This window comes from Mchenga conophoros, linkage group LG15 (genome assembly GCF_057382185.1).
Source record: "Mchenga conophoros isolate Kocher_MC1m ecotype Shallow Benthic linkage group LG15, M_conophoros_male_GT1.1, whole genome shotgun sequence".
NCBI lineage: Eukaryota > Metazoa > Chordata > Actinopteri > Cichliformes > Cichlidae > Mchenga > Mchenga conophoros.
Window position 1 is genome coordinate 20,624,996 of NC_140540.1, and position 26,495 is coordinate 20,651,490.

At 40.4% G+C, this 26,495-nt stretch overlaps 1 protein-coding gene across 3 annotated transcripts in view; it reads left to right on the forward strand.

Moving 5' to 3' along the window:
* fam184ab (family with sequence similarity 184 member Ab) overlaps nucleotides 1–26,495 on the forward strand; it is a 221,857-nt gene that overhangs the window by 155,136 nt on the left and 40,226 nt on the right. For all 3 annotated transcript variants that reach the window (XM_085247044.1, XM_085247042.1, XM_085247043.1), the window contains 4 exons: nucleotides 2,470–2,620; nucleotides 9,526–9,738; nucleotides 22,343–22,496; nucleotides 25,563–25,690. In XM_085247044.1, the coding sequence (XP_085103170.1) occupies nucleotides 2,470–2,620; nucleotides 9,526–9,738; nucleotides 22,343–22,496; nucleotides 25,563–25,690 (646 nt within the window). The remainder of the gene's footprint in view (nucleotides 1–2,469; nucleotides 2,621–9,525; nucleotides 9,739–22,342; nucleotides 22,497–25,562; nucleotides 25,691–26,495) is intronic.

Genomic DNA, 26,495 nt, shown 5'->3' on the forward strand with positions numbered 1-26,495 from the left:
AGGGTAGACAGGAAGGGGGTGAGAGAGTGAGGGCGAATGACACATGGGAAATCTTCTGTCTCGAATTGCCATAAGGTCCCTAGCCTTTAGTGTCCGGGTCGCTAGCTCAACCAGGTGAGTTACAGTGGCGCCCCAGTTTGTGAAGCACATTGTAACTGTGTGTTTTAAAAGTACTGTACGAACAAAGTTCTTGTTAGAATGATTACATATTTTGAGCACACAGTAAATTATAATGTCACACGCACCTTAAATGAGCACATGCGGCTCATATCTGCCTGTACGATCCCTGAATCCAGCCAATTATCCCACATTTGATCCGGATATTCCTTCCATCTTTGAAAGTTCCTTCATCCCTTCATGTTTTTACCTCTTTCCATTTGCCCTCGGCTCTTCCTGCACAGCAGAGAAGAGAAGAGCAGAGATCATTGACGCCTCAAGTCTGGATGTGTCTGTGAGAGAGCAAGAGAGAGGGAGAACGTCTGCTTTATGCCGAACGAGGACGTGAATGATGACACGTGTCAAGTGTGCCGCATTATGAACGTGACTTTGTGGTGTGTGACTGCATCGCTGTGTGTGTTATAGCCTGCCTTCAGTCTGACACTTTGCAGCTCTCGAAGTGAGAGAAAAAATGTGTTTGCCTGGATACTTCATTTAACAGCTGCCATTTCTACTCCCACACAGCTATCACATTGGCAGCGTGCAGACACACACACTGCCATTCGCAGAGCTGTTAGCCGAAGTGTTGGAGAGTGATGGGCGCTCAGTGGAAGCTGTGTTGAGGTCTAATGATTCAGGACAATTTATTGTTCCCATAAAGTGTTATAGAGCTCTCTGAAGCACCTTTACTTTTCAAGCCAATTCCTAGCTGCTTGTTTGAGTCTCTTCTTTCAGACTTTGTTGTCATCTCCACAAAATCAGCCTAAACCTAACACACAACATTTGGGGGAATTAGCTGAATTCTAGTTCCTTATTTTCCCAGAGCATACCTGTTAGATTTATTTGATACCCTCCAGGCAATCCATAATTTCAGTTCAGTCAAGACCCCTGTAGACAAAAGAAGATTAATATTTATGACTGGAGTAATTCATTTTTTGGCAGCTCCGTTCTGGGACCTTGCCACCCTTCATTATGGAGACAGTAAAAACTGGTGATGGGGAGGGCATCAGCAGGAGCACAGAGAAGATCAAGCATCATTGACAGCAGATTTCAGATTAAGTCAGATAAAGCGTGAAAGGAGGAGCTGGGGTTATTTATATAGCACCAATTCACAACAACAGTCCCCTCAATGTGTTTTATATTGTAAGGTAAAGATGCTACAATATTAGATAGAAACCCCAACAATCACATGACCCCCATTGAGCAAGCACTTGGCGACAGAGGGAAGGAAAAACATCCGACAGAAACAGGCTCAGGGAGAGGCAACGTTCTGCCACGACCGGATGGGGGTGAGGGGAGGAAGAGAGGACAAAGGACACACTGTGAGAGAGTGATAGAGATGAATAAGAACTAATGATTAACTACAGTAGTGGTGTATGAATACACAGAGAGTGAAAAGAGATGAGTGAAGAAGAAAAGCTCAGTGCGAGGAGCCTGATTCAAAGTAGAGGGGCCTGATTCTAGAGTACAGGAGCAGTCTGAGACCAAAGTGATCTTTTAGGATAATATGGTGCTACAAGGTCTTTAAAATATGATACGGGCCTGATTGTTCAAGATTTTATATGTAAGGAGAAGGATTTTAACATCAGTTCTGGATTTAACAGGGCGACGATGCTAATTTGGGAGGAATGTGCTGTTTCTAGTCTCTGTCAGTACTCTCACTGCAGCACTCTTGATTGACTAAAGGGAGGGACTCCCCCAGGGAGTTTTTAGAGAAACCTGGCAGAAGTGGGTTGCAAAGTGGCTTCCACACTAAAGCAGTAGGCCCTATATTAAATTTGCCACCTGAATCTATATGAGGGTATCAGCTGACATGAGTGGGCGTTAAAATTATTTTATCTGTGGTCACTGCTGGGCTTGACTGCATGCCCTGATTGAACTAACGCTGTGCTCAATTTCTTGTCAGCACAGCACATAAATCAGTTTGAGAGTTGACACTTAATCAATATAGGCAATCCCCCAGTTCCAATGATTTATGGTTATTCACTCACAAGAAAGAAGTTTGAGGAGGTTCCCACTGTTTTCCAAAAATCTAATTTCCATCTTACAAACGGCGGTAAAAGTGCTGAAATGGAGCGTCCTCTGATCTAAGCTACCTGTCAGTAACGCTGCTGCTGAAGGGTCTTTATTGAGCTCACTAAGATTTACTTGATTCCTCTGTCACACTGTTTTACTCTCAGGTTTTCTGGAACTTCGCAGTTCACAGATTGAATTTGTGTATTTTTCCGCACAGGTTTTGTGAATCACACTGGATGATTAATAAAGCGCCTGAAACATAAACGCATATGTGTTTCATTTTGTGCTGTGCTATAGGCAGGAGTGTAAGAAGCTACGTGAGGAGCTGAAAGAGGAGCACGAGGAGGACAAAAACTCAGCCTTGGCTCAGCTGGCGCAAAGCAAGGAGCAGGAACTGAGCAATGCCAGGGAGAGCTGGCAAAGGAAAGTGGAGGACCTGCTAGAACAGGTGAGGCTCTTCCCAATGGGAGCACAAACAGTGCCGCCCATCCTTCTGTTCACTTTACTGTCTCTGTGCAAAACACTAAAAGGGCACATATTGAAATGTTAAGTGAATGTTGGTGTTTATGTTGTGTTTTGGGAATTTTGTAAGTAAATATTGGTAGATTTTGAAAGACTACTGTGACTTAGTAAGCTCATAAATAGGTGTGAATTAAAAAGCTGCAGTGATGAGCAGACACACATTGAATACAAAGAAAAATCAAAACACATGAGAATAACATGAGAAAACAAACCAGTACTAAGGCAGGACACAAACAGGAAAACAGGACAATAAACAGATGATAAAACAAAGACAAAAGCAGAGATGTGACTTTGGTTGTGGTCAAATAGTCATTTGTACTTAAGAGGGCTTCTGATTAAATCATCTGCATGGCAGCTGTAATAAGAGCTGGTCAAATTCTCAAGTTGCAAAGAAAAGGTGCTTCAGTGCATGCTTCCTTACCTCCTTTAGCAGATGATACACTTCCCAACTCTAAGAAAATAAGGCCTTCCCAGGGTTCATAGCAGCACACCATTCAAACGTTCACAAACCAAAATGATCAACATACCTGACAAGTGAAACAGATGATGTAAATTACCGCCTGTGCCGTAATGATTTAATATGCCGATATGTTTTGAATCTTAACAGTTTGCCAAGCTCACTGTATAAATAAAGATAATTTTCCCTATTTCAAAGTTCAAAGAGAGGTGAATGTTGTTGTGTAACTCATTTTGCTGTGCTTTTGTTCTCATTTTCGGGGTTGCTGTACTTCCAGTTTTTGGGATTACCTTTAATTAGTTTCATGTCGGAGATTCTAAAAGCTTTAATAAAGGAAGCGTTTAAGTAGATGAGTGGACAACATGAGTGGACAGCATGGTGAGCCACATTTCTTATTCAAACCATTTTATTTCATTGTGACTGCAAAGTTTCTCACTTTTTCCCACTTGGTAATGGAAACATTATTCACATCAATGTCTAAGTTCATATAGCCTGCATAAAGAAAAATAATAAGAACAGATAAGGCTGTACTACTTCTGTAGTATCACCAGGGCTGACTCACATCACCCACCACATTATTAAGCACCCTAATGAAAGTGGTGTGAGCTGTGTGGGCCACTTTTGAAGAGGTCGTCTTCACACAGGTACTTCACCTCAAAGCTTTTGACACTGAAGTCAAGGAAAAGTAATTAGAGATAAACATGTGAGGTAATTGTGTTGGTTATGTGACTGCAACCTGAAAGTACACCAAGCTGTAGATAATTAGAGGGGAGAAGTCGATAAAGAAGAAAAAGGAGGGAAAACACACTACTGCTCATTATTGCTAATATTTTATTAACCAATCACATGTAACCAACTCAATGCATTTATGCATGTAGACATGGTCACGATGACCTGAACAGGAAACTAAAGCCACAATTTTCACACACTCACCAAAATTAGACAGAACTGAAGATTGGGAAAAGTGGTCTAATGAGTCTCGATTTCTTCTGCAATATTCAGATGGCAGGTTCAGAATTTTTCTGCCTTGTATTAAAGGTTCAGGCTGGTGGTGGTGTAATAGTGTGAAGAATATATTTTTGGGCACACTTTGGATTCCTCAGTACCAAATGAGCATTGTTTAAATGCCATCCTACCTGAGTATTGTTGCTGATCATGTCCATCCCTTTTTGACCACTAAAATTATGTCATATTGGTTTCTTGACCATGACAAGGAGTTTACTCCAGTGGCCTCAACCAATCCAAAAGGAGCAACTTTGAGATGTGATCTCATAAAATCTCCCAAAATCTCTGAGGAATGTTTTCAGCACCTTGTTGAATCTCTGCCATCAAGAATTAAAGGCAAAGGTAAAAGAGGGTCCACCCCAGTAGTAACAAGGTGTGATAAATAAAGTGTCCAGTGAGTGTAGACACAAACAAAGGCATTGCTGAGAAAGGATATATTTTAAATAAAAACAGGAACAGCAAGAAACTAACAGCTTTTATTAACACAAGAAATCACATAGCATCTGTACACCAAGTGTGTCTGTAAAGTACTGTTACGCAACAATACTGGTTAAAGATTTAAAGGTTTAATCTTCAACTTACAATCAACAGACCTTTTTGAACACAAAATGCCCACAGCCTGGAGTCAAGTGGTTGTAATTATACCAGTGGTGAGAAAATCAATATGATGGGCGAAACATTATTGAAGCAATAAGAGCTACCTCTCTTCTAGGTGTATGTTGTGCCTGTGATGGCTTGTCTGTGCCAGACTCACAGATTTCCTCCTAACACTGGCACACAGATTCACGTATTCATTATGTGTTAGTGTTTAACGCACACCAGAGCCGGCTGCTGTAGCTAATGACTGCACAGTAATATTAATGTGGCATGACTAAGCTCTCCTGTGGTCATCGTACGTGCAGAATCAACAGCTTTATTTCTGTTTGTTTGTGCATGTCTCTTGCATTAATTGCTGGTCTTCAACATGCCCACCCTGTCATCGGTGATTAATGTGGCAGCTCCGCACCTCACAATCAGCTAAACCATATTTATTTACTCCAATGCCAAATCAGAGCAGCAGTCAGGCTCTTGACAAATACGCACTGATGGAGAAGAGGCTGTTTAGAAATCAAATGGCAGATGTCAGTGCCAGTAAGGCCTTGATGCACAGCATGCTCCAAAGTGTGTTTTCAAAAGGCACAAGCATTGAAAATATTAGTGTCGTTGTAAATAACGCCTAATGTGAATGATATATGCGGGTAATTTTGCACTCAAACGCAGAGTTGGTAAAGCTTGAAAACCTCCGCTTTGAATCTCAGTGAAAAACCAAATTAAAAAGGGTCAGTGGCATCCACACCATCACTGTCACAATATCAGATTTTCACTTCATGATTATCAACTTCAGGATTAACAAGAAGAAGAATTTGGCTGCATGTGAATTTCATCTTTGACTTATGTTCACTGTTTTTTTTTGTTTCATTTTTGGCAAATAAAATGCACCAAAGTAAGATAATATTGAGGGGGAAATGTTATAATATTATGTCTAATATTATCATATACACTATAGCTCATGGCTGTATGACTGTACCTCAGGAGGTAAAGCAGGTCATCTGTTGGTGGTTCGATCCCTGGCTCCCACTAGTCTGCATGCCAAATATCCTTGATAAGATATTAACCCCAAGTTGCTCTCCAATGCATCCATCGGAGTATGAGTGTGAATGGTAGTTAGAAAGCACTTAAAAGCATAGAAGACAGTGAATGGGTGAATGTGCCATGTTGTGTAGAGCTCTTTGAATACTCTGGGAGAGTAGAAAATATAAGAATCAGTCCATTTACCATTAAATAATACAGGGCTACACGTCTGAAACTTTGAATACAGTAAAGAACATAATAACAGCAGACTAGAAGCGAGCAGATGAGTGAAAACAGATCTTCCTTATTGAACTCATGCAAAAGCTTAATCAGTGTGGTTTTTAAGCCCAACCTCCATTATATGTGTCTATCTGACAACTGTGAGCAAGAAATTTCTCAAAAATGCCAGCTATAGCAAAAATGATACAAAATTAATATATGTAAGTTGTCAAATCTGTATTTCACTGTTTTACAAATCTTTTAGTAAATTTTATCAACAGCTCTCTCCAGTTTGGCTTTTTCCCTGTTTCTTTTAAATGTGCTGTAATCACACTGTCACCCAATAAAACTAACTTAAATCTATTAGTAATTAATAATTGTACCATATCATAATCTAACTAAAGGCTTCATGACTCAGTAGGTTTAACAGGTCAGACACATTATTGCTTCTAATCGTATCTAAAGGGTCGAAGTTTTTTTATGTTTCAATTAGCAGTTTTAGATCCATTCAAATGCAAAATTCAATTGGGGGTTCCTCAAGGGTCAGTCCTTGGTCCATTACTGTTCAACTTTTACGTGCTCCCACTTGGTACTGTCATAATATATATATATATATATATAATATTTGGGGCAGGGATAGCTCAGTAGGTAAAGTGGTCGCCCCATGATCGGAAGGTCGGCGGTTCGAATCCACTTAACGGCTACCCTGAGGTACCCCTGAGCAAGGTACCGTCCCTACACACTGCTCCCCGGGCGCCTGCTTAGTGGGCTGCCCACTGCTTCACAGAGTGAATGGGTCAAATGCAGAGAAAAACAAGTAATTTCCCCATGGGGATCAATAAAGTATCCATTATTATTATTATTAATATAGCCTCATATTCTTATAGCAATGACACGCAGTTGTACTTACCACTTCCCTCTTATGATCTAACCTCTGGTCATAAACCAATAAGCTGCATTGATGACTTGAAGTCCTGAATGTCTCAAAACTTTTTAGAACTGAACAGAGACAGGACAGAAATACTTGTAGTCCAAAATGTGTTCATATTTATCATCCATTTCTCTAAAACACAGTGATCAAGTCACAAACCTTGGTGTCATTTTAAAAAGTGACCTCAGTTTTGATAACCACATCATTATAATTACCAGAACTGCTTTCTACAACTTAAAATGTATCTAAGATTAGAAAAATCTTCTCTAAAACTGACTCTGAGAAATTCGTTCATGCATTCAAATCAAGTAGGTTATATTATTGCAACGCTCTATTTGCAGGATTTCCCAAATGATCAACATCATCGGCATCTTCAGCTTGTCCAAAATGGAGCAGCCAGAATCCTTATAGGTCACTGTTTTACCCGCAATTTACCTGCATTACCCCAGTAATGAAATGACTTCAATGGCTCTCAGCGCAATATAAAATGTTGATTAAATTGAGATCAACTAAATCTGTGTGTCAAACAGACTCCAAACCCTTCTATTCACAAAGGCCTACACTTAATATTTTTTGTTGTTGTTGTTTGTTCTGTTTTGCAGTTTTCACTCCCTTAAGGCATTGTAAACTTTATTTTGGGGGGGAGGGGTTCATGTCTTAATATTTTGTATTAAGCAGATTTAGTTTTCATATAATGAAATGAGCTAAATAAATTAAATTTGTCTTTGTTTTCTAGTGTATGGTTCTAGCTTTACATGATTTATGGGAGAAACCCAAAAACCCCAAAAAGTTACTACTTAGAGAGGTCGGCACTGCTGACTTTATAATTGCAAGACATGCAAAATCACTGCCATCAGTCCAGGATTTACTCTCACTGTTGGCAATTTGTGATGACCTTCTTTTTTTACAGCTGGCACAAAACACAGTGAAACGAGGCACAGAAAGCTTAAAATGCCTGACATGACGTGCAAAATGTCCCTAAAGTGATGGGCTGTCATTATAAAAGTGGCATTTCATGTTGGTTACATAATCACCAGGTGATAATTCAACTATTCAAAATTGCAGCAACAAAACACAAAACCTTTTACTCTTAGTAGATAAAACAAAAGACTTTCCACTCTCAGTTTAGTAAATCAGGCCCCTGTTTTAACCTTAGTGGATATCAATGTTTGAAATAAGGATGCCAATGTGTATAAATGTAGGGAATGTGGAAACTGTTTAATACATTATGCAAGTTTTCACCTATTATACAAAAACCCTCCCCACTAAGTCCACAATTTGCAAGCTATATGAGCAAGTCAATTTTAGATAATACAGGATCAGTGTGCAGCATATATAATCATATGTGCCTGCTAATAAAGATTTGCCACCATGCAAAAAAATGTGTGACTCATGTCTGAGTGATAATGTAATTTCCAAATTAGTGAAGCAGTTCCTGCGGCAAAGCTACTCTATTTAGATCACAGAGAGTCTTTCCTGTTGTGTTTACTATCTCAGAAACGATGATCTGCAAGTGGCTGCACAAGATGATGGATTTATCAACAACTTTCTCCGATTATGTTTGACAGTATTGTTGTATTTTTAATTAAAAGCTCAAAGCCGGATAATTCGTTCAGCTTTCACAGTCCATAGAGCGGAGTTGCACATTCAGGGTACAAATGCTCCTGTTTGTCTGTGAGATCTTTACCCTGAAACTTGTGTAAAGAGGTGTAGGGGTGTGATCACAATATTCTGAGAATGAGTCCATGAAGTCTTAACTGATTTTCATTTCACTATCACCAAAGCTACAATAATAGAAATTCAACAATGACCCCCTACATGAAATTTAGGTCAAGAAGAGGAAGAGAAGTTGTGTGTGTGCAAGAAGCACACCATCAGAGCACAACTTTCAGGGAGTAATATAGAAACCGCAGACCCACTACAAGCTGTCTGTGAGTGCATAAGAAGACGATCTTAAGGGTGAGACTGGCTAAATTAAAATCAGCATTTTTGAATTTATAAAGCCTTTCTAAAAGATTTTCTGATCACATTCCAAACATCTGCTTTGTGAATGGATGGTTGCTTCTGTTTTAAGAACTGGGTTATTTTAAGTGATTTTATTGGCTCAGCCTACTTGACATTAAATTGTGTAGTAAGTAACTTATGGGCCCGTGACCTTAAATGAGTTTGATGCCCCTAAAGTTTACTGTCGATCTTCTTCATCGGGATTTCTGATTAGAATGTGTTTTTTGACTTGGCAGCAGTTGCAAGGTCGTACTTATCTCAACACTTGAATTCAAAATCCTAAGCTGTCTAGACAGGTTAATTTTGTGAGTCACACTGCTGCCTGCTTTTAGTGCTATGTTCACAGCAAAAAGCTCTTTTGCTGGAGGTCTTGAGAGTATATATTTGTTTAAGGCAAATTGATTGCCAACCCCAACCTTCTACCTTTTTGTTATTCTGCCATGTAAAAATGCAGTTCCCTTGAGACAGCCTGAACTTGCACTTCCTGGACCACCTACCTGATTTCTATCCAACTAATTATGTATGCAGAGGTCTAGAGGCAGCGGCTTCTTCAACTTTCTCACTGACAATCACTGCAATATGTATTGTTCTTATTATTGTGCAGATATCCTTGTTGAAGCAAAGTCTGGAGATGCAGCTGTCCCAGTCGCAGTCGTCGCTGCAGCAGCTACAGCACCAGTTCAGCCAGGAGAGGGAGCACCTGAGGATGCAGCTGGAGGAGCTGCAGACGGAGCATCAGAGGCGACAGCACCGTCTGCAGGAGGCCCACCGCTGCGCCATGCAGGACATGGAGCACGCCAGGCAACGTGATTTGAAGGTAACATTAAAGTGACCCAAAAATGCTGCTATAGAGCTTTTTTGTCAAAGGTTCATTTGGTTGGTTGCAGCTTTCCTAGTGGCGTCTTTGTGGTTCCCATTTGCTGTGGGATTCCCAAGTACTTGTAGCTGTCCTCAATTTCTGCAATATCGCCTTCTGGTAGTGCAATCCCCTTAGTTCTGACTACCTTGCCTCTCTTTGTTACCATCCGACCACACTTCCCCAGATCGACTGACATTCCAGTGTTGTTGCTGTAGATCCTCGTGGTGTGGATCAGTGAATCAGTGTCTCATTCACTCCTACATCTCATCCATGTAGAGGAGGTGGATGATGATGGCTCCATTCTGTAGCTGGTATCCGTAGCCAGTCTTGTCAGTGAGGTTCAGGCCTGTGCAGAACAGCAGTGGGGACAAAGCATCTCCTTGGTAGATCCTGCAGTTGATGGTGTCTTGTGCTATAGGCTTAAACTTGGCGTGACGCGGTGTTATTCGCCATATCCCCATTCAGTTCCTATCTATATCTATATCATCGATAGATAGGTCAAAAACAGAATAGAGAAGACATACATTTTGTGTGACTTTATCGGTCTCTCCCATTGATGTGGAAGAACTTTGGTCCATTCTTCTTTCCAAGAAGTTTATAGGTATTGAGGTTTACACGCTTTCATTTATACACAGCTCTTTTAAGGTCCCACCGCTGCAGGTTGAGCTCCCGCACTTTGACCTGGCCATTGAAACACCTTGATTCCTTTACTTTTTTAGCCAATCTGTTATAGATTTTCTGCTGTGCTTGAATTGTCCTGTTGCGCTTGAATTGTCCTGTTGCATGAGTTTGGGCCAAGCTTGAGCTGTCACACAGGTAGCGTATACAGAGTTGTCTCAGTCAATGCTAAGTGTCCAAGTCCTGTGGCTGCAAAACAAGCCCATATCATCACCCCACTTTGGTCTGGTCTATCCAAAGCACTGAAGTCTTACAATTTGTTTAAATACAGCTTTCCAAGCTTAAGCCATGCTGCCAAGTTCTTTTTAGAGAGAAGAGGCTCCAAACAGGCCATACTTGTTCAGTCTTTTTCTAATTGTACTGTAGAGTCTGTGATGTAGCTCTTGGGTTTTTTGCTGTTTCTCTGACATTGGGGTGAATTTAGCACTGATTGAACAATTGTGGCATTTTGTTTACACAGCACCTGAAGCTCCAGTACAGCAAGGAGCAACATTTTCTGCTTTTAGAGATTTTCACACTTGCTGATAATCAATTTATCAAGTGCCTCTGATTAGCCGCTACTGGCTACTACTTGCCATCTTTATTTTTTACAAAAGCAGTAAGAGTGTACTTAAGTTTTTAACAAGTACATAGAGTCCTCTGAAAACATTCTTTTTCTATGCCTGAAAGTTTTATCGATGGAAAGGAAATAAATCTAAAAATGTGTCATGAAGCAGTCTGACTGGCAAGATTTATACTGCAACACAGACTCGGGCCAAATCAGTACCATGAGCAGTAGACTGATCAGCCCAATAGACACATTTTGTTCATTGCAAATTACATGAAAATAATAGTTTATGTCCTATTTCAATCTTTTTGGATGGACAAGCTGCTAGACCTGCCACATTACAATCCCTTTGCACAACCCTGTGAAGACAAAGAGACCAATGATAACACACTGCAGAGCAAATAACTTTTTAATCGCTGCTGTTGTGTTTGCTGTTTGAAAGCTGAATTTGAAATTGATTTTGCTCCTGACAGAGAGTCTTTCCAGCTCAAATAGATCAATAGGCCTGCAGACAAATACAGAACTTAATACAAAATGTTGTTGGGAAGCGTGTACTGCTCTCGCTAATCAAAACAAAGGATGTGGGTGACATACGGAGAAATAAAACAATAATTATAATAATACATCTCAGCGACCCTCGGGACCCCTACGTCTCTCTGCTCTGCATGGAGCATCAATCAGCAGTCATCAGTGAACACTGTCCTCTGCACTCAATGTTCCCCAATCACCGAATACAGTGCATTATTATTTCTATTTAGTTCAAAAAGTGTGTTTTCTAAGACCACTGGGCCTTCTTCAGTTCTGAATTAGTTGGTTTATTATCTGGTTTATTAGCTCTAAGTGCTAAACCTTTAACCTAAATCTAAGCCTAAATTTAAACTTAATTCTAACTTTTACCCTAACTCAAACAGACTAACACAAGGGTGCTAAAAAGTGAGAGCTGATCAAGATGTTCTACATGTTTTCATTTATCTGTCTTTGTTTTCCTGTGGCAGATGACTTTAGTGACTCAGTCATGTTCTTTGGATGAGTAATTCTCAACAAAACAGCAAATAACAATCTGCCCATTCTCCACAGCCACATTTTAATAGGACTGTTACACACACACATGTTCAGTGAGTGCATCCCTTCAGCTCACCACTTTATAAAAGAGTCGTTTTATGATTGCCTCTGTGTGACACCTCTCAATTATAGCTACAAAACTATCTAGGTTTATGTAGATTTCACTATGCCAGACAGGGTATTGCAAAAAGAAAAAAAGAATGGTGACATAGACAAGAGACCGAGGATGCAACACCATCAATCTCTGGGTGATCACTTTGCACAGGTCACGTGGTAGGATAGCTCTAAACAGTCATGGTCAGACCCAGACTGATGGCAGTCACTGACACAGACTAGCGAAGGTTTGTAAATACCTTACAATAACACAGAGAAGAACATAAAAATTTGCAAAATGTGAGCAAACACTTGGCAACAGTGGAAAGGAAAAGCTCCCTTTTAACAGGAAGAAATCTCCATCAGAACCAGGCTCAGGGAGGGGCAGCCATCTGCCTCGACCGGTTGTGGGTGAGGGGAGGAAGACGGAACAAAAGCACGCTGTGGAAGAGAGACAGAGGTTGTAGAAAATAGATACGAGTGGTTTAATTAACTCCATATGCAGCAGGAGTCCAAGACTACATCATTTTTACTCCTTAAAAAAAGACCCGATGGGTTTTGCCATTACCCCCCCAGGCCGACAGTAGTCCTCCATTTCAGCATAATAAGAACTTTTAGTTTTTATATGTAAAATGTTGCATTCCTGAAAAGTTTCATGCTGTTATTCAATGTAAATAGTTTAAACGACTACATGAACTGTGAGCTTACAGACTCCTGTTATCCTCTCAGCCAGTTAGAGATGCTCCTCGGGAGAAGTCTTACTTGACTTTTGAATGCAGTGGAGCCTTGTCAGAGTCAAGAGTAGAGTGGCAGTGACTCATCTCCATCATTACTCGCCCTGACTGACAGCAGACAGCCTCTGCATCAAGCAGCTCTACTGACAGCTCTGTGTTTCCTCTTTATAATGTCAAAAACATGCAAGTATAAACACAACATACCCTCTCCTCAAGGTGCCAAGAAAATGTTCTTCAGCACTAATCCGTCCATTTCACAGTCAAGGTCGATTTGGATCAGTTTTACATCACAATTCCAAATCCCGTCTCCGTCTTGGACGCTGTAATTGTATTAATACTTTAAGTAGAATGGAGGTCAGGAAGCAGCGTCCTTATGATGTCTTTCTGGCATTTCCCACAGTACACATTTGTATGAGACTGTGTGTGTGTGTGTGTGTGTGTGTGTGAATGATAGAAAACAGTGAGTCACACAGCTCTTATGAAATCGACAGTCTTCATTATTTCCCCGTAAACCGAACTGACTGCTGTAACAAACACGCTCCTCTCTGTTATCTTCATCTCCTCCTCCACTTGTTTCTCCTCTGATGCAAACGCACACAGCACTGGTACATATTTGCTCACTATACCCACAAAATTGACCACTTTTTTTGTTGCTCAGAGTACTTCTTCCTCTGTCACAGACTTAGTTAATAAGCTGGGAAACCAAGTGTTAAAAGCTTTATGGAGGGCTTTTATGGTGACGGGGTGTTTGTTTCTGTCGGAGCGCAGGGAGAGAAAACTCAATTATCCCGTGTGGAGGCATTTGAAGGATGATTTGTGATTTGTCAGTGTGTGTGTAGGTGTGTGTGTCTGTGCAGGGTGGGGGGGGTGGGGAGGTGATGAGAGGTACATTCATATTGTCTGGTGTTATCTCTTCACACTTCACAGGAAGTTATATCCAGGGAGTAATACATTTGTTCCAAATCCTTGCTATATACGCACATACACACACATTCAAATAACCAAAGTTTGCTCCCAGACTCTCTGCAACAAAAAGCTGCAAATAGAAGCAGTGAATGAGGGTGAGGCAATTGACACTATATGGAATTTCCTATCTTTTGTCTTAGTTATTTCTCCAATACTTACTTGCCTTCTTTTGTCTGCACGCTAAGGGAAAGAATGATTTCACCTTCAACAGTGGTGTTTTTTAAAAGGATGTGTAGATATTAATTCAAATAAATATTTAAAAAATTGCAGGCACCCACCACCCACTGAAATATCACTGTCAGATGGATTGATGTTATTCGTTTTACTGACATAAATCCTTCCTGTTGATGCAGTCATGTAAAAAGGTTTTCACACAAGATATGAAGTCCTGTGAAAAGTAACACTAACTGCTTCAATAGGAATTTAGAGGGTTACATGTTAAACAGCCTCATTGGACTAGTCATGTGTCTCTAATCAAATGCACTTGATTGATTGACAATCAGCAAATGTGACCATCTCTGTAAAAGCAGAGGTTGTGACAGTCACAATCTTTCCAGCACTTTCAGCCCAAGTTTGGATCGTGTAGTGCATAGAGAAATAACAAAAAATCCTAAAGCTACATCTCAGACTCAGACTTAAGCTGGTGTGTTAAATACTAAAGTTCATAATAAGCGTATCATTAGAAAAAGTCTGATCAACTATGACTTGTTTTAAAGGGTTGCCGGCAGAAAGCCTTGGACAGTATGGCTTAGGTTTGTATCTGAATAAACCACAAGACATCTGAACCAAAGCTCTTTGGATAGACAAGACCAAGGTGGAGACAAATGCTTCGAACCAGCTGTCAAGGACAGTGATGGAGGAGTGATGATCGGGGCTTGTTTTGCAGCCATGGGTCCTGGGTACCATGTAGTCGCTGAGCCAACCAGCTCCTCTTTATACCAAAGTATTGTAGAGCCAAATGTGAGGCCATCTGTCTAACAGCTAAAGCTTGGTCTACATTGAGTCACACCATAGGACAATAATTCCAAGCACAACAGCAAATCTACTACACTGACTGAGACTAAGTCCAGACCTCAACCTAATTGAAATCCTGTGGTGGGACCTTAGGTCAGCTGTGCATAAACAAGTGACCACAGTGGTTCTATAATTTACTGGCTCATTGGGTATACTTAGTTCACACAGGACTTGTAAGATTACTGTGAAAATGTAAATTGTCGTGCCTGTGAATCAAGATTTTCTTCTAATTTGTGCATTACCTAGTGTTACCATCCATGGACACTTAAATTAGATAGTAAATTTTTTTTTAGACTTATTTGAACTTTAAATTTTACTGGTCACCACAACAGAAAACAGCATGCACCACTCAGTATTACTCCCATATTTTTTATCCAGAGTTGCCTCGGTAGAATGTTTCTGATTCGTGGTACTTGTGTAGCGCTTTTCTACTCTTTCTGAGAGAATAGAAGTACTTCTGGACATCTCCCATCCACACAGCACTTTATTCTGCTGTTAACCTTTTTTTTTTTTCTTATCACACACACATTCCCACTCCAATGAATTCACCAGGGGCAATTTGGAGTTCTGTGTCTTTCCCAAGGACACTTCAAGAGATGGAGTGTATGAGCCAGGGATCACACCACTGACCATCTGACTAATAGATCACCTCCCTTCCTGTACAGCAGCAGCCCAGTCAGCAACAAAAATGTCGCTGGTACCATTTTGTTAATCACAAGGTCATCATGCACTCAAACAGTTCCTGCTTTTGTCAATTTTACTTTAAATGTCATGATTAATTACAGAACACACATAATGCTGTGTTGAAGAAGCATAGAAACTGACTTTTAAGGCAATAAACTCTTCTCATACATCAAGCGCATCAAGTGGGGTCGTTTTCTCTGGCTTCAATTCAATCAGATTTCTTTTTCCAGCCACGAGAGTTGCTTTTTTCTGCCATAATTCTTTATGTAGTGAAATAATTATCTATGAGGAATGCTGAAAGTTAGTGTGCACATGTTCAGACATCACCTGTGCTACTTTTCTCCTGATCTGATCTGACCTTCAAGTCCTGCATTAAAAAAAAAAAAATCACCAAATCCCCTCAATCATCTCTGGAATAACGGCAGAGTGCAGTCATTTCCCACAGTCAAACGTTTTTACTAGTCAGGTGGTGTTCTCTGGTCAAAAAAGCTTTGAATAAGGTGAGCATTATTGTATTACAGCAGCTTCAGGGTTCAAACATGTTACCTGTCTTAAAACCCTTGTGTTGGCTGCAGGTTAGTTTAGGCATTAAGATTCTACTCAACAGTCTAAGATCTTGAATGCACATTAGACAGGCTTTTAAGCCACATCTCTTTCAGATGCCTCACTTTCTCCACCTGGGGACTCTCAGTGGTCTTCGGGGTCAGGATTCAGAATTGCACTAAAAGCAGCTGAATCAGTTTGCCACAAAACCTGAGGGTCAATGTTCTCAGTTCATGTCTTTGTATGTTTACCCGAAGCTCTTGTTCTTCGGTATCACCACTTTTACTTGTTAAATGGATTCAGCCACCAGAAAAGTAACAAATATTGACTGCTTGGTAATGGAAAGAAGATTGAAGAAGCAGGCCTTCACACACAAACAGCACAGAGAGACAAGACAGGGGAGGAGGTGAATGTAACAACAGTTCGGTCAGTTTGTAATTAAAGGATTCACTGCAGTTAAGAGAAACTAATGCTCTCCTTTTAATTAAAGGAATAAAAGGTATGCTTTTAACTGACTCGGGGCACAAAAGCAACAATGATCAATACTGATGAATAAGATAGATTAGTGGCTTTTAAAACTCTTACAGGATTCGCTGCACATTTGAACTCAGTGAAGGACATTAAGAATATCTATGATAATTAAAGGCTCTCCCAGATCTTAAAAAACTGCAGTGGTGCTACTTCAAAGTCAAACTGTAGAGCTTGTGTTTTGTGATGTGTTCAAGAGAAACAGAATACTTAGGCAAGGATTAGATGGATTAAATCAAGTCCTTAAGATTTGCTCAAGTCTCAAGTAAGGGCCAGTGGACCAACACCTAATCTTAAAAAGGAAGACAGGGAAAGAATGAGGCCCTAAATGGATTATTTGGAAGTATAAAATTGAGTGTAGTGTTGTGTCTCATGTTGGACACGATAGTAAAGTAGGCTGCCATGATTTATCTGCAAGCCCCTTTGTTACCCTCCTCCAGCCTAGCTTCTCTTTTATATTTGAGTGAAAGAGGTCTTTGCTGCTTTTCCTTCTTGGGCCGGGCACTGAGCATATATAGGGTACATTTTTCAATCAAAATGCTTATTTGCACCACTTTATGTTGCCATAAAGTGGTGCACACTTTTTGGCAGCATAAAGTGTGCACCACTTTATGTTGCCATAAAGTGATGCACACTTTTTGGCAGCATAAAGTGTGCACCACTTTTGTGTTGGAAGATTTCAGCTTACAACATCTTGAAGGTCACTTTGCATGTCTATTCTTTTATCTGTGCCAAGATTATACCAACCGCTTACTTCACTCATGGCGTCAGGTTAGCTACATAAAGGTCGACGAAACACAACCAGACAACAAAATAATAATCCTTGCAGTATGGTAAAATTGAAGAAAAAAAAGAGTCAAATTTACACCATAGAGTATTTTCAGAAAAGTTTATCCATGACCTTGATCCTTGAGGTTGAGGTAGCTGAGATTCAAACATGTCATCGATTTTTACTAGATGCACCAATGGTATCAATTTGAAAAAGTTATGTTGCATCGTTCTCAATTTATCACATGTGAAAATCATGACTGAGGGGTTAAAAGTGCTGGAAACGGCAGTTCCTTCAGTCGCCACTTGAGGCAGGCTCAGAAAGTGAATGAGCACTCATAGACTCACATGTTAAAATGCCCCAATTTACAGCAGAAGCAAACATGTTTTCAAGTTAGTACAAAAATGGTTTTGGCTTCGGTGGATAGTTTGACATCAGCTGTTTAGCGAGTCAATTTGTTTTATAGTTCATTGGTCTGGATTAGGGATGGGTATCGTTTAGGTTTTATCCGATACCAGTACCAAACCGGTACTTTTTAAACGGTGCTCGAACCGGTGCTTAAAGAATGGAGAACACACACTTTGTCCAAAAACCTCTCGTGTTCAGCTGTTTTTTTGTGAAAAGATAACAATGTTAGCCTTTTCTGCAGCTATAGGGGATTTATGGCATCACTATCGTTTAAGCAGTGCTTAAACAATGGAAAAAACAAATTTTGTCCAAAAACCTCTCATGTTTAGCCGTTTTCCACTTTTTCTTTGGTCATTTTAGCCTTTTTGGCCAGGGTGAAGGGAGCATCTGCCATCAAACAAGACAGCCGCATGTAACTATGACGGTGTTTGCTAGTTCACCTTACATGCATTAATTTAATAACGTGGTTAGCCTACTCAACGTAAATTACACACGAACAACATTAAGCGACTCACCCAGAGAAGAACGGCTGCTGCTGCCATCATCATCATCCTCATCATTCCTGCTACACTGGCAGGGCTAGGGGCCAGGACTCTACTATTCGGATTCTTGGGGGATGTTGCTAACTCCGGGTCGATAACAGCCACCACACCCACAGTAGATGTGCTCGGTGTGAGGTCTTGCAGCAAGCTATCAAATACGGTGCATTTCTCGGCTTTAAAAAAAAAACCCCGCTATGTGTCGCCAGGTGTTTCATCAGATTCGAGGTGTTACCTCCTTTGCACAGTATCACCTTAAAGCACTTGTTGCAGGCTGCTGAGTTTGCATCTTTTGCTGTGAAGTACAGACAGACTTTGACCGCTTCACCTTGGGCATTTTTAATCTGTAGCTCTGCTCTAAAAGAACGTACGTACCTGGGCCCGCCTACTATCCTCGGAAACGTAAAATGATTGGCTAGAATCTAAAGTGTATCTCAGCTCAGGAAAAACAAAGCACCGAAATGTGCGCTGCTTTTCGGTCTGGTTACTACCGTTTATGTCGATACCGGTACCCATCCCTAGTCTGGATACAGACTTTTATGTCCCTTGTTTGTGTGGTTGGTTTCTGTTTGGTAGATTTGGTAGAAAAAAGAAACTGTGGTGGCAACCAAAACATCAAATTTTAGGCATCAACATGTGAACTCCATACGCAGTGGATTAAATCACACTGGATTCATTCATCATTGATACTCTGACTGTGTTTGAGATTAATCAGAATAATGTTGCCTTTTATTAAGTTGCTGAGGATTGTTACGTTATCTTTTTAGGACTTAATGTGATTCTAAAGTGCAAATAGGAAAATTATGTAAAATATAAAGCAGCTTTTCATCGTGAGAAAACAGAGAGCCCTGTTATAGCAGATAAATGACTGAATCCACTATAAATAGCAGTTATTTCTTTTCTTTTTTCTTTCTGATGTCATTAATGCACTGTGCTGCTTTTGGTGCTTTTGAAGGGTTACCATAAAAACAGCATGGGAGCCCCGTCGAACACTGAATAACCAGGGCTGCTGTCCGCCAACTCAGAGCGAGCCTCATTTCAATATTCAAGCATCTCTTCAATCCATGTATCATTTCCCAAAGGCATTACACACTGCTGAATCAAAATGCAGATGTTTCTGTCAGCCTCATTTGAATATCATTTTAGATCATTCTCGCTGATGGATTGTGGTTTAAAATTTACAAAATGGCACCTGAACATTTCACTGACAAAGAAAAACGAGCTAAACTCAGTGTGAACCGTGGTGTGCTTTAATGCTTTGTGCAACAATGCAAATGAGATCTGAACGTCATCCAATATTTCACAACTGCTGATAGAAAAAGTATCAACGTTTTCCTTATTTATTGTCATGCTGGGTTAGTTATCTTGATACCATTTTAGACAAAGATGATTAGATGGTTTGTCCAGAGTTGGAAAGAACATTTAACACTTTATATCGAGGTTCTTGATAAATTAAAAAGTCACTTGTATTGTTCTCATCTTTATTTTACATTTTTTGCCCTCATTGGTTTGACCATTTTCTTGGGGCTTGACATCAAGACTGAAATTCTATTCTGAACATAGAGTGTTACCAAATGCATCTGGCAACCAAAAATCTAATCAGACAGTTAAGCATTTAAAAGTTTTATTAAGTTCAAGAGTTGGGTTTTAGAGAGACGCACTGGAGTTTCTCAGATTAGATGATGGACTGTTGAGCGATTTTGACCAAGATTGGAAATCAGTGCATCAGAGGGACAGCTCAGGTTGGGTGTTTTGGAGACAAAGTTAGAGGTGACTCTAAGATAGTTTGGACATGTACAGAGGAGGGATAGTGGATATACTGGACAAAGGATGTTGAAGATGAAGCTGCCAGGCAGGAGGAAAAGAGGAAGACCTCAGAGGAGGTTTGTGGATGTCATGAAGGAGAACATGCAGAGGGTTGGTGTGACAGAGCAGGATGCTAGGAATAGGGTGAGATGGAGGCAGACAGTCCACTATGGTGATCCCTGCAGTTAAAGCCAAAAGAAGTAGTTTAGGTGGAGGCTACTTTCTGTAAATTAGAGGTATCATCATCATAAACACCTTTGTAAGCTTAGAAAAGCCTTGACAATGACTACTGTTAATCTCTAAAGAAGTCATATTGTACCAACTTATACCTGCATGTTGAAAAACAGCGCTTAAGTAGTACCCTGTGTGTGTAATCTCAGTGATAACTTTAGAGGACTGCTTTCTGGAAACAGAAATGAGGCCCCTGATAGATTGCAGAAACACTTTAATGGCCGTTTGACACAGAGACGTCAAATCCTGACAGCAACAGCAGCGCTGACTATTTCTCAAAGAAGTAAAAGCATGTTTCCTATAAACTGCTGCTAGAAAGGCACAAAGTGTGGATACTCACACATCAAAAACAGCCTTTTCCTGCCAGAGTAAATACTCAGCTGCCAGCAGCGTAACATTAGTAGGTCTTCACTGATGTTACGGTGTGCGTGTGCGTGTGTGTGTGTGTGTGTGTGTGTTTGTTTTGTGGCAACCCTCCAGTAAACAGTGCTAATGCATGATGCTAATGCTGTGTATGCTTGTCAGTTGTTTTTGCTAATAGTCAAATATGTTTTTCTGTTTAAACTGTTTAAGTTCTTGTTTGGAAACTAAAGTGGAAATCAAAGAGCTGAACGAAACAAAATGAACATATTTATTGTTTTATTAATTAAATAGTCGAGACTCTTGCTTTCAGATGCTGAATGTGACAAAAAGTTTCCAGAAAAGCTGAAAATTGGAAGTGTACACAAAGACTGCCTCTGGTGCCTTTAGCCTAAATACTAATTAATGTCTTTGTGCCTGTTCCTTCTTCATAGCACGACAACAGCAAAATTATCAAAAGAATCTGATGGCACATCACTCAGTTTTTCTCTCTGTGTCAATATAAACAGGTTTTTTGAAGGGTTACCATAAATTAATTAATTCCAGCAGGACATGATGTGAGCTCCAATCCTGGGAAATTGCCTGATACTCTTCTTAACATCCATTTGTCAGATCTTTCAGGATATATCTGCAAGCTTCTTAGAAACCCACCTCTATCCCATCTCCAGATTTCCATGTTTGCATGCAGAAGGATGAAGAGCAGGGATGCGCCAATCCATTTTTATGCCTAATATCCCGACGGACACCTTAGCTTTGTGTATCTGCCATTAAAATAGTGATGTAATACCTAAGCAGTGTGACACAAACAGAAAACAAAGACTGTCTGCCTTCAAAGTGAAAGTTGGGTGTTTTGAAACATGCTGGTTGCACCAATAAAGCACGCCGTTCAGTGACGGTGAACACTTTAGTTCTGGTGTGCAGCGCTTTTCCAAGTTCAGTAGCTAGTTGGCAAGTGTTTGCAGACAGGATGTTTTTTTTCATGCAAACTAATGGCAACCAGAACGATCTTCCAGCATCCAAAGCAGATGGAAATATGCAGCAATATGAATATGAAGCACTTCTGGACAGGAACGGCAAACCTTCTAGGAAAAGTGTTTATGAGACTTGAAATATGACGGAGAAAACTGTCTGCGCGTTCTTTAATATCACATCTCCAGAGCAGAGTGACTTATAATTTTTTCTGACATTTCAAATGTAAGAAATGTAAGAAAATAGCGTGTGCACTATGATGCATTCAGACATAGAAGGTGACCCCGATTTGTGCAGTCTGCAGCATAAATGGTGTGTTTCTTGATGCTTCAGTGGTCAGTTTCTCCTTTAGCTCATAGAGGATTTTAAATAAAATTGTTTTCTTTTACTTTCTTTCTTGCTCACTGTTCCATTTCATTGTTTTTATCCCTCTTGCCTCTTACTTTTCCCTCCCACTCCATCATTTCCTCCTATACTGTTCATTTTCTTGCATTTTTCCTGTCGCTGGTCTCCCTCTGGTTCTCCCACTCCTCCATTTCCCTCTTTCTAATTGTTTTCCTGACCTCTTTTTGTTTCTCTTTCACCCTCCTCTGTTTCCTTTTTTTACCCACCTGTCTCATCTCTCCATCAGGACCTGGAGGAGCGTCTCCGCCACCATCACCATGCAGAGCTGCAGTCTCTCAGAGAGGCTCACCGCCAGAGCATCGAGACGCTCAAACAGCAGTCAGAACAGGAGCTTCAAACGCTCCGCTTTGAACTGGAGGATGAGGGCAAAGCCATGTTAGGTAAAGTGTGTGTGTGTGTGTGTGTGTGTTTGGTTGCTCTGTCTTTGTGTGTGGGTGCATACATAAAAACAGATTAACCCACCCATGAATTTTAAGTATATTTTGCCTTGATTGGAGAGCTTTTATTCAGTCTGCAGTGATTTTTCAGTTTGAGCTGAAACTATAGAAAGAACAGAAGAATGTTTAAGTAGAACCGACAAGTTTAAACACAAATATGAATATATTTGTGTTTAAACTTGTAGGTTGAATATGAGACTATTGGCAGGACTTCAATTCAGCCATGAGATCCTCCCCCCTGTCTCGCTCTGTTTTCACACTGCCACATTAAGTGCTATTCCAGACTATATACAGCCTTAAGTGGAAGTCATTTATGAAACCCTCAAACACACCCTGTGGCAGCTGATTTGTGTCTACATAAAGGAGACTTCACACACCTATGAATATGGATTCCTGGTGGTTATTTCAGAAAAATCCAAATGGAAAAAATGCAGCAGGGGCTAAACAGATTCATGTATTTCAGAAGAAAGTCTTGAGTGAAAGAAGATACTGGCAGTGAAGGACTTAAAGGGAAAATTAGGGCTGCCACATTTATTGTGGCTAATATTTTATCCTCTAATATGTAACACAATTATTTTTCAAAAAATATATTTTAAACTGGATTTCTCTGAAATGTAAATGCATTGTGAGCTTTAGTTTGGCAAAAGGACCCAACACGTGTACAATGTCACAGGGTCGGTGTCTCTAGTGAGATTACCAACTCCCGGTGCAACTCTCTCCTCCGGTCCCAGCGACCTCCTGATCACCGGAGAGCCTAATAAGCCAATCAGCCCCAGCTGCCCTCCCAGCCTCCCGGGCATTGGCCCCTGAACCCACTGCACCACGCCTCCTCTGCAGCCGCAGACCACACAGTGTTATTTTGGCATCCCCCAATTTTTGTAACCTGACCCCAGTCTGCAGGCAAAAGTGTGCGACAGGGTCCATCTGTACTAGTGCATCTACAATAATATGAAGGTCCAGGAAAAAGTTAGTTGTTTCAGGATTTATACTTTCATGTATTCTCCATTTATTAAATATTTATACATTTTGATTTGGTTTTGGCTTAAAGCTCATGAAAAAAAACTCACAAATCCATCACAAGTTTTATCGTAACATTTTCTCATTTTTATCAAAAAAGGATTCAAAATACAAAACTGTCCAATTTCTGAAAAGTGAGCTGGCTGACGAATGGAGCACAGACAGCACTGTGAGCAAGTCCAACTGGAAAAAGAAATCAGCATCTCTGTAAAGGACGTGAGCAGATGAAGCATAAAATCATGCAGTATTTATACTGTTTAAATTTTTATTTACTCAAACTTCAAATGAAATAATGAAATAATTTAAGATATTTTAAGATTTTCATTAGCTCTAAGCCATAATAATCAAAATTAAAACAAAGAAAGTATTAATTTATTCATTTTAAATGTATAAATCTATATAGAATATATAAAAGTTTACCCGTTTAAATTAAAAAGTGAAAAAAATGAAGATTTTCACAGTATTTTAGTTTTGTGAGATATACATGTACAGGCCTCTCTGTGATACATCAGCACAGCTCAGGGTTTCCCAGCTGGTGCAGACGGAGAACAGTTGGAAAAGATGAGGTCACATTATCACACATTTGAGCCAGTTTTGTTTGTGAGGACACAAATCTGTAACTTTCCAGCTCCCTGGCAACGTTCTGTTAATGTCAGAACGTGTTGGACTTTAGCAGCTGGTAACCTGGTCCGTTCACCATTAGTGAGTCTTGGTCATGTTTACTGCCTGCTCCACGCTCTGTTCAGACGGCTCATTCCCCCGAACCTCATGGAGTTTTTCCAACTAGTGGAAAAACATCGGAAGTGAAAAAGGACGGCTGTGGGAGATATCTGTTTCAATAAAACACTCAGAATTGGGTCCGAGGGAAAGTCATGCAGTAGAATGATGGGTGATCATTTTTGCCTGCTCGCTCACAGTTTGTGTTTTGTCCTGTTTGTCGGTTGTCGTCTCTTTTCAATTAACCATCCCCATCGATTGTGGCAGTTAACCACCCCTCCTCAAGCCCGGGTCTGATCTCATTCTGTCAAAAGACAGTCTTTCCTCCCCACTGCAGAACAACATTAAAGCGCATTTAGATAGCTGGTCTTGCACCGCGGTGCTATAGAAATGGCATTTCCGTGAATAATAGCTGTAATTTCAGAACGCAAGACATATGGATGTTTTCTACATGACTGTAGACAGACATTCTTTCATCACAGACTACATTATTACATTTCTCTGTCTTACGTTAATGTTGCTATTTGACAGGAGAAACATCTGGTCTTTATTATTTTCTCATTATAATGCAGTGTAGGGACAACAGAGTAAAATGAAACATCAACAAGGATCTAAAGTCTAACAAAATCATATAAGCACATAAGTGAAGTAAATTCTCAACCTCACCAAATATTTGGTGCCGACAAACCAGTACTGTGCTGTGATAAATGGTCTTCCATTACCCTCTATGTCATGGTCCTGACACTGGCAGGCTCCAGCGATAATATTATTTTATTACCTGTTCCTCCTTATATCTCTTACCTTTTTTTCTATCGTATCCCCATACGTGTGTATTCGCATGTTCTGTTTCTTTCTGTTTGCCCGTCTTCTGACTGGTTTTGAACTGCAGAGAGAAATCATGTGCAGTTCGTGACTTTGTTCTTCTTTTGTCTTTCAAAGCTAATAGCAGTGTGTTCCCTCACCATGCTTCTCTAAGCCATTAGACTGTTTGCAATAAAAGGTGTTCATTGAAGTGAGGATTAAAGGCCACTCGGGTAAAGGCAGCAGAGACATTCTCTTTATGGGCAAAGTTAGGGGGAAAAAAGTAATGTAGTAAGAATGCCTTTGGATGTAATGAGCTCTTTTTGCAAATAGACAAAAGGCTGAAAGGAGCTTTCTGAGTAAGTCTGAATCTGAAATATGCAGACTAGCTTTGCTTCATCATGTGCGTGATGCTCTGTGCAAATAAAATGTGACCTCCTGACATTCGTGTATTCGATCATATTTTTCCATCAGCCTCTCTGCGATCGGAGCTGAACCACATCCACGCGTCAGCCATCGAACACCTGAGACAAACCCACCAGCACGAGTCAGCCGCCGCCAAGGCCGAGCTGGAGAAGACGATCGAGAATAACCGGACACAGGTACTGTGAGACTTACTGAAGACGGGCTGGCTTATCACAACAGCATTTCCAACCACATTCATTTCCACCGCCACCACAGCACCACGAGCAACAAAGCTATGTGATGAATGGGCATCCAGTGAAGGATGAATCCTCAAAACACTTTACCATATTCTCTCTCTTCCATGGCCACAGTGAAGATTAGACGCACACAGTATTACATTCTCCTGTCATACACACCCGGCTTGACTTATGTGCACCGGTGAGCCATTTAATTTGGATCAAAGCCACAGGCTGCTGATATTTTTATGGATTTTTCTTTATTTCACCAAGTTTTTAAATTAGCCTGAGGTTACATCGAGGCAGAGGTGTGGACTCGAGTCACATGACTTGGACTCGAGTCAGACTCGAGTCATTCATTTTATGACTTTAGACTTGACTTGAAAAAATGTTCTAAGACTTGTGACTTGACTTGGACTTTTACACCAATGACTTGGGACTTGAATTGGACTTGAACCGGTTTACTTGAAAAGACTTGATATTTTACCCCAAATATAAAATTTAACATGCATATTATATAGAGATTGAAAATGTGACGTCATTCACGGGTAGAACCGCAAAGGATTCTGGGAACTCGTGGCAAGCGGTACTAGCGCACGCAGGCTTTCAATTAAAATCAGTTATACAGCGATAAAAAGAAACACAAAAATGTCAAGAAGCCGTTGTATTATTAACTGCAATAGCCGGTCGCATGACAGCCACGGGAAGCCGACGGGTAAAGAGATCGGTTGCTATCGGATTACGTCGTTGAAGAGAAATTGTTCAT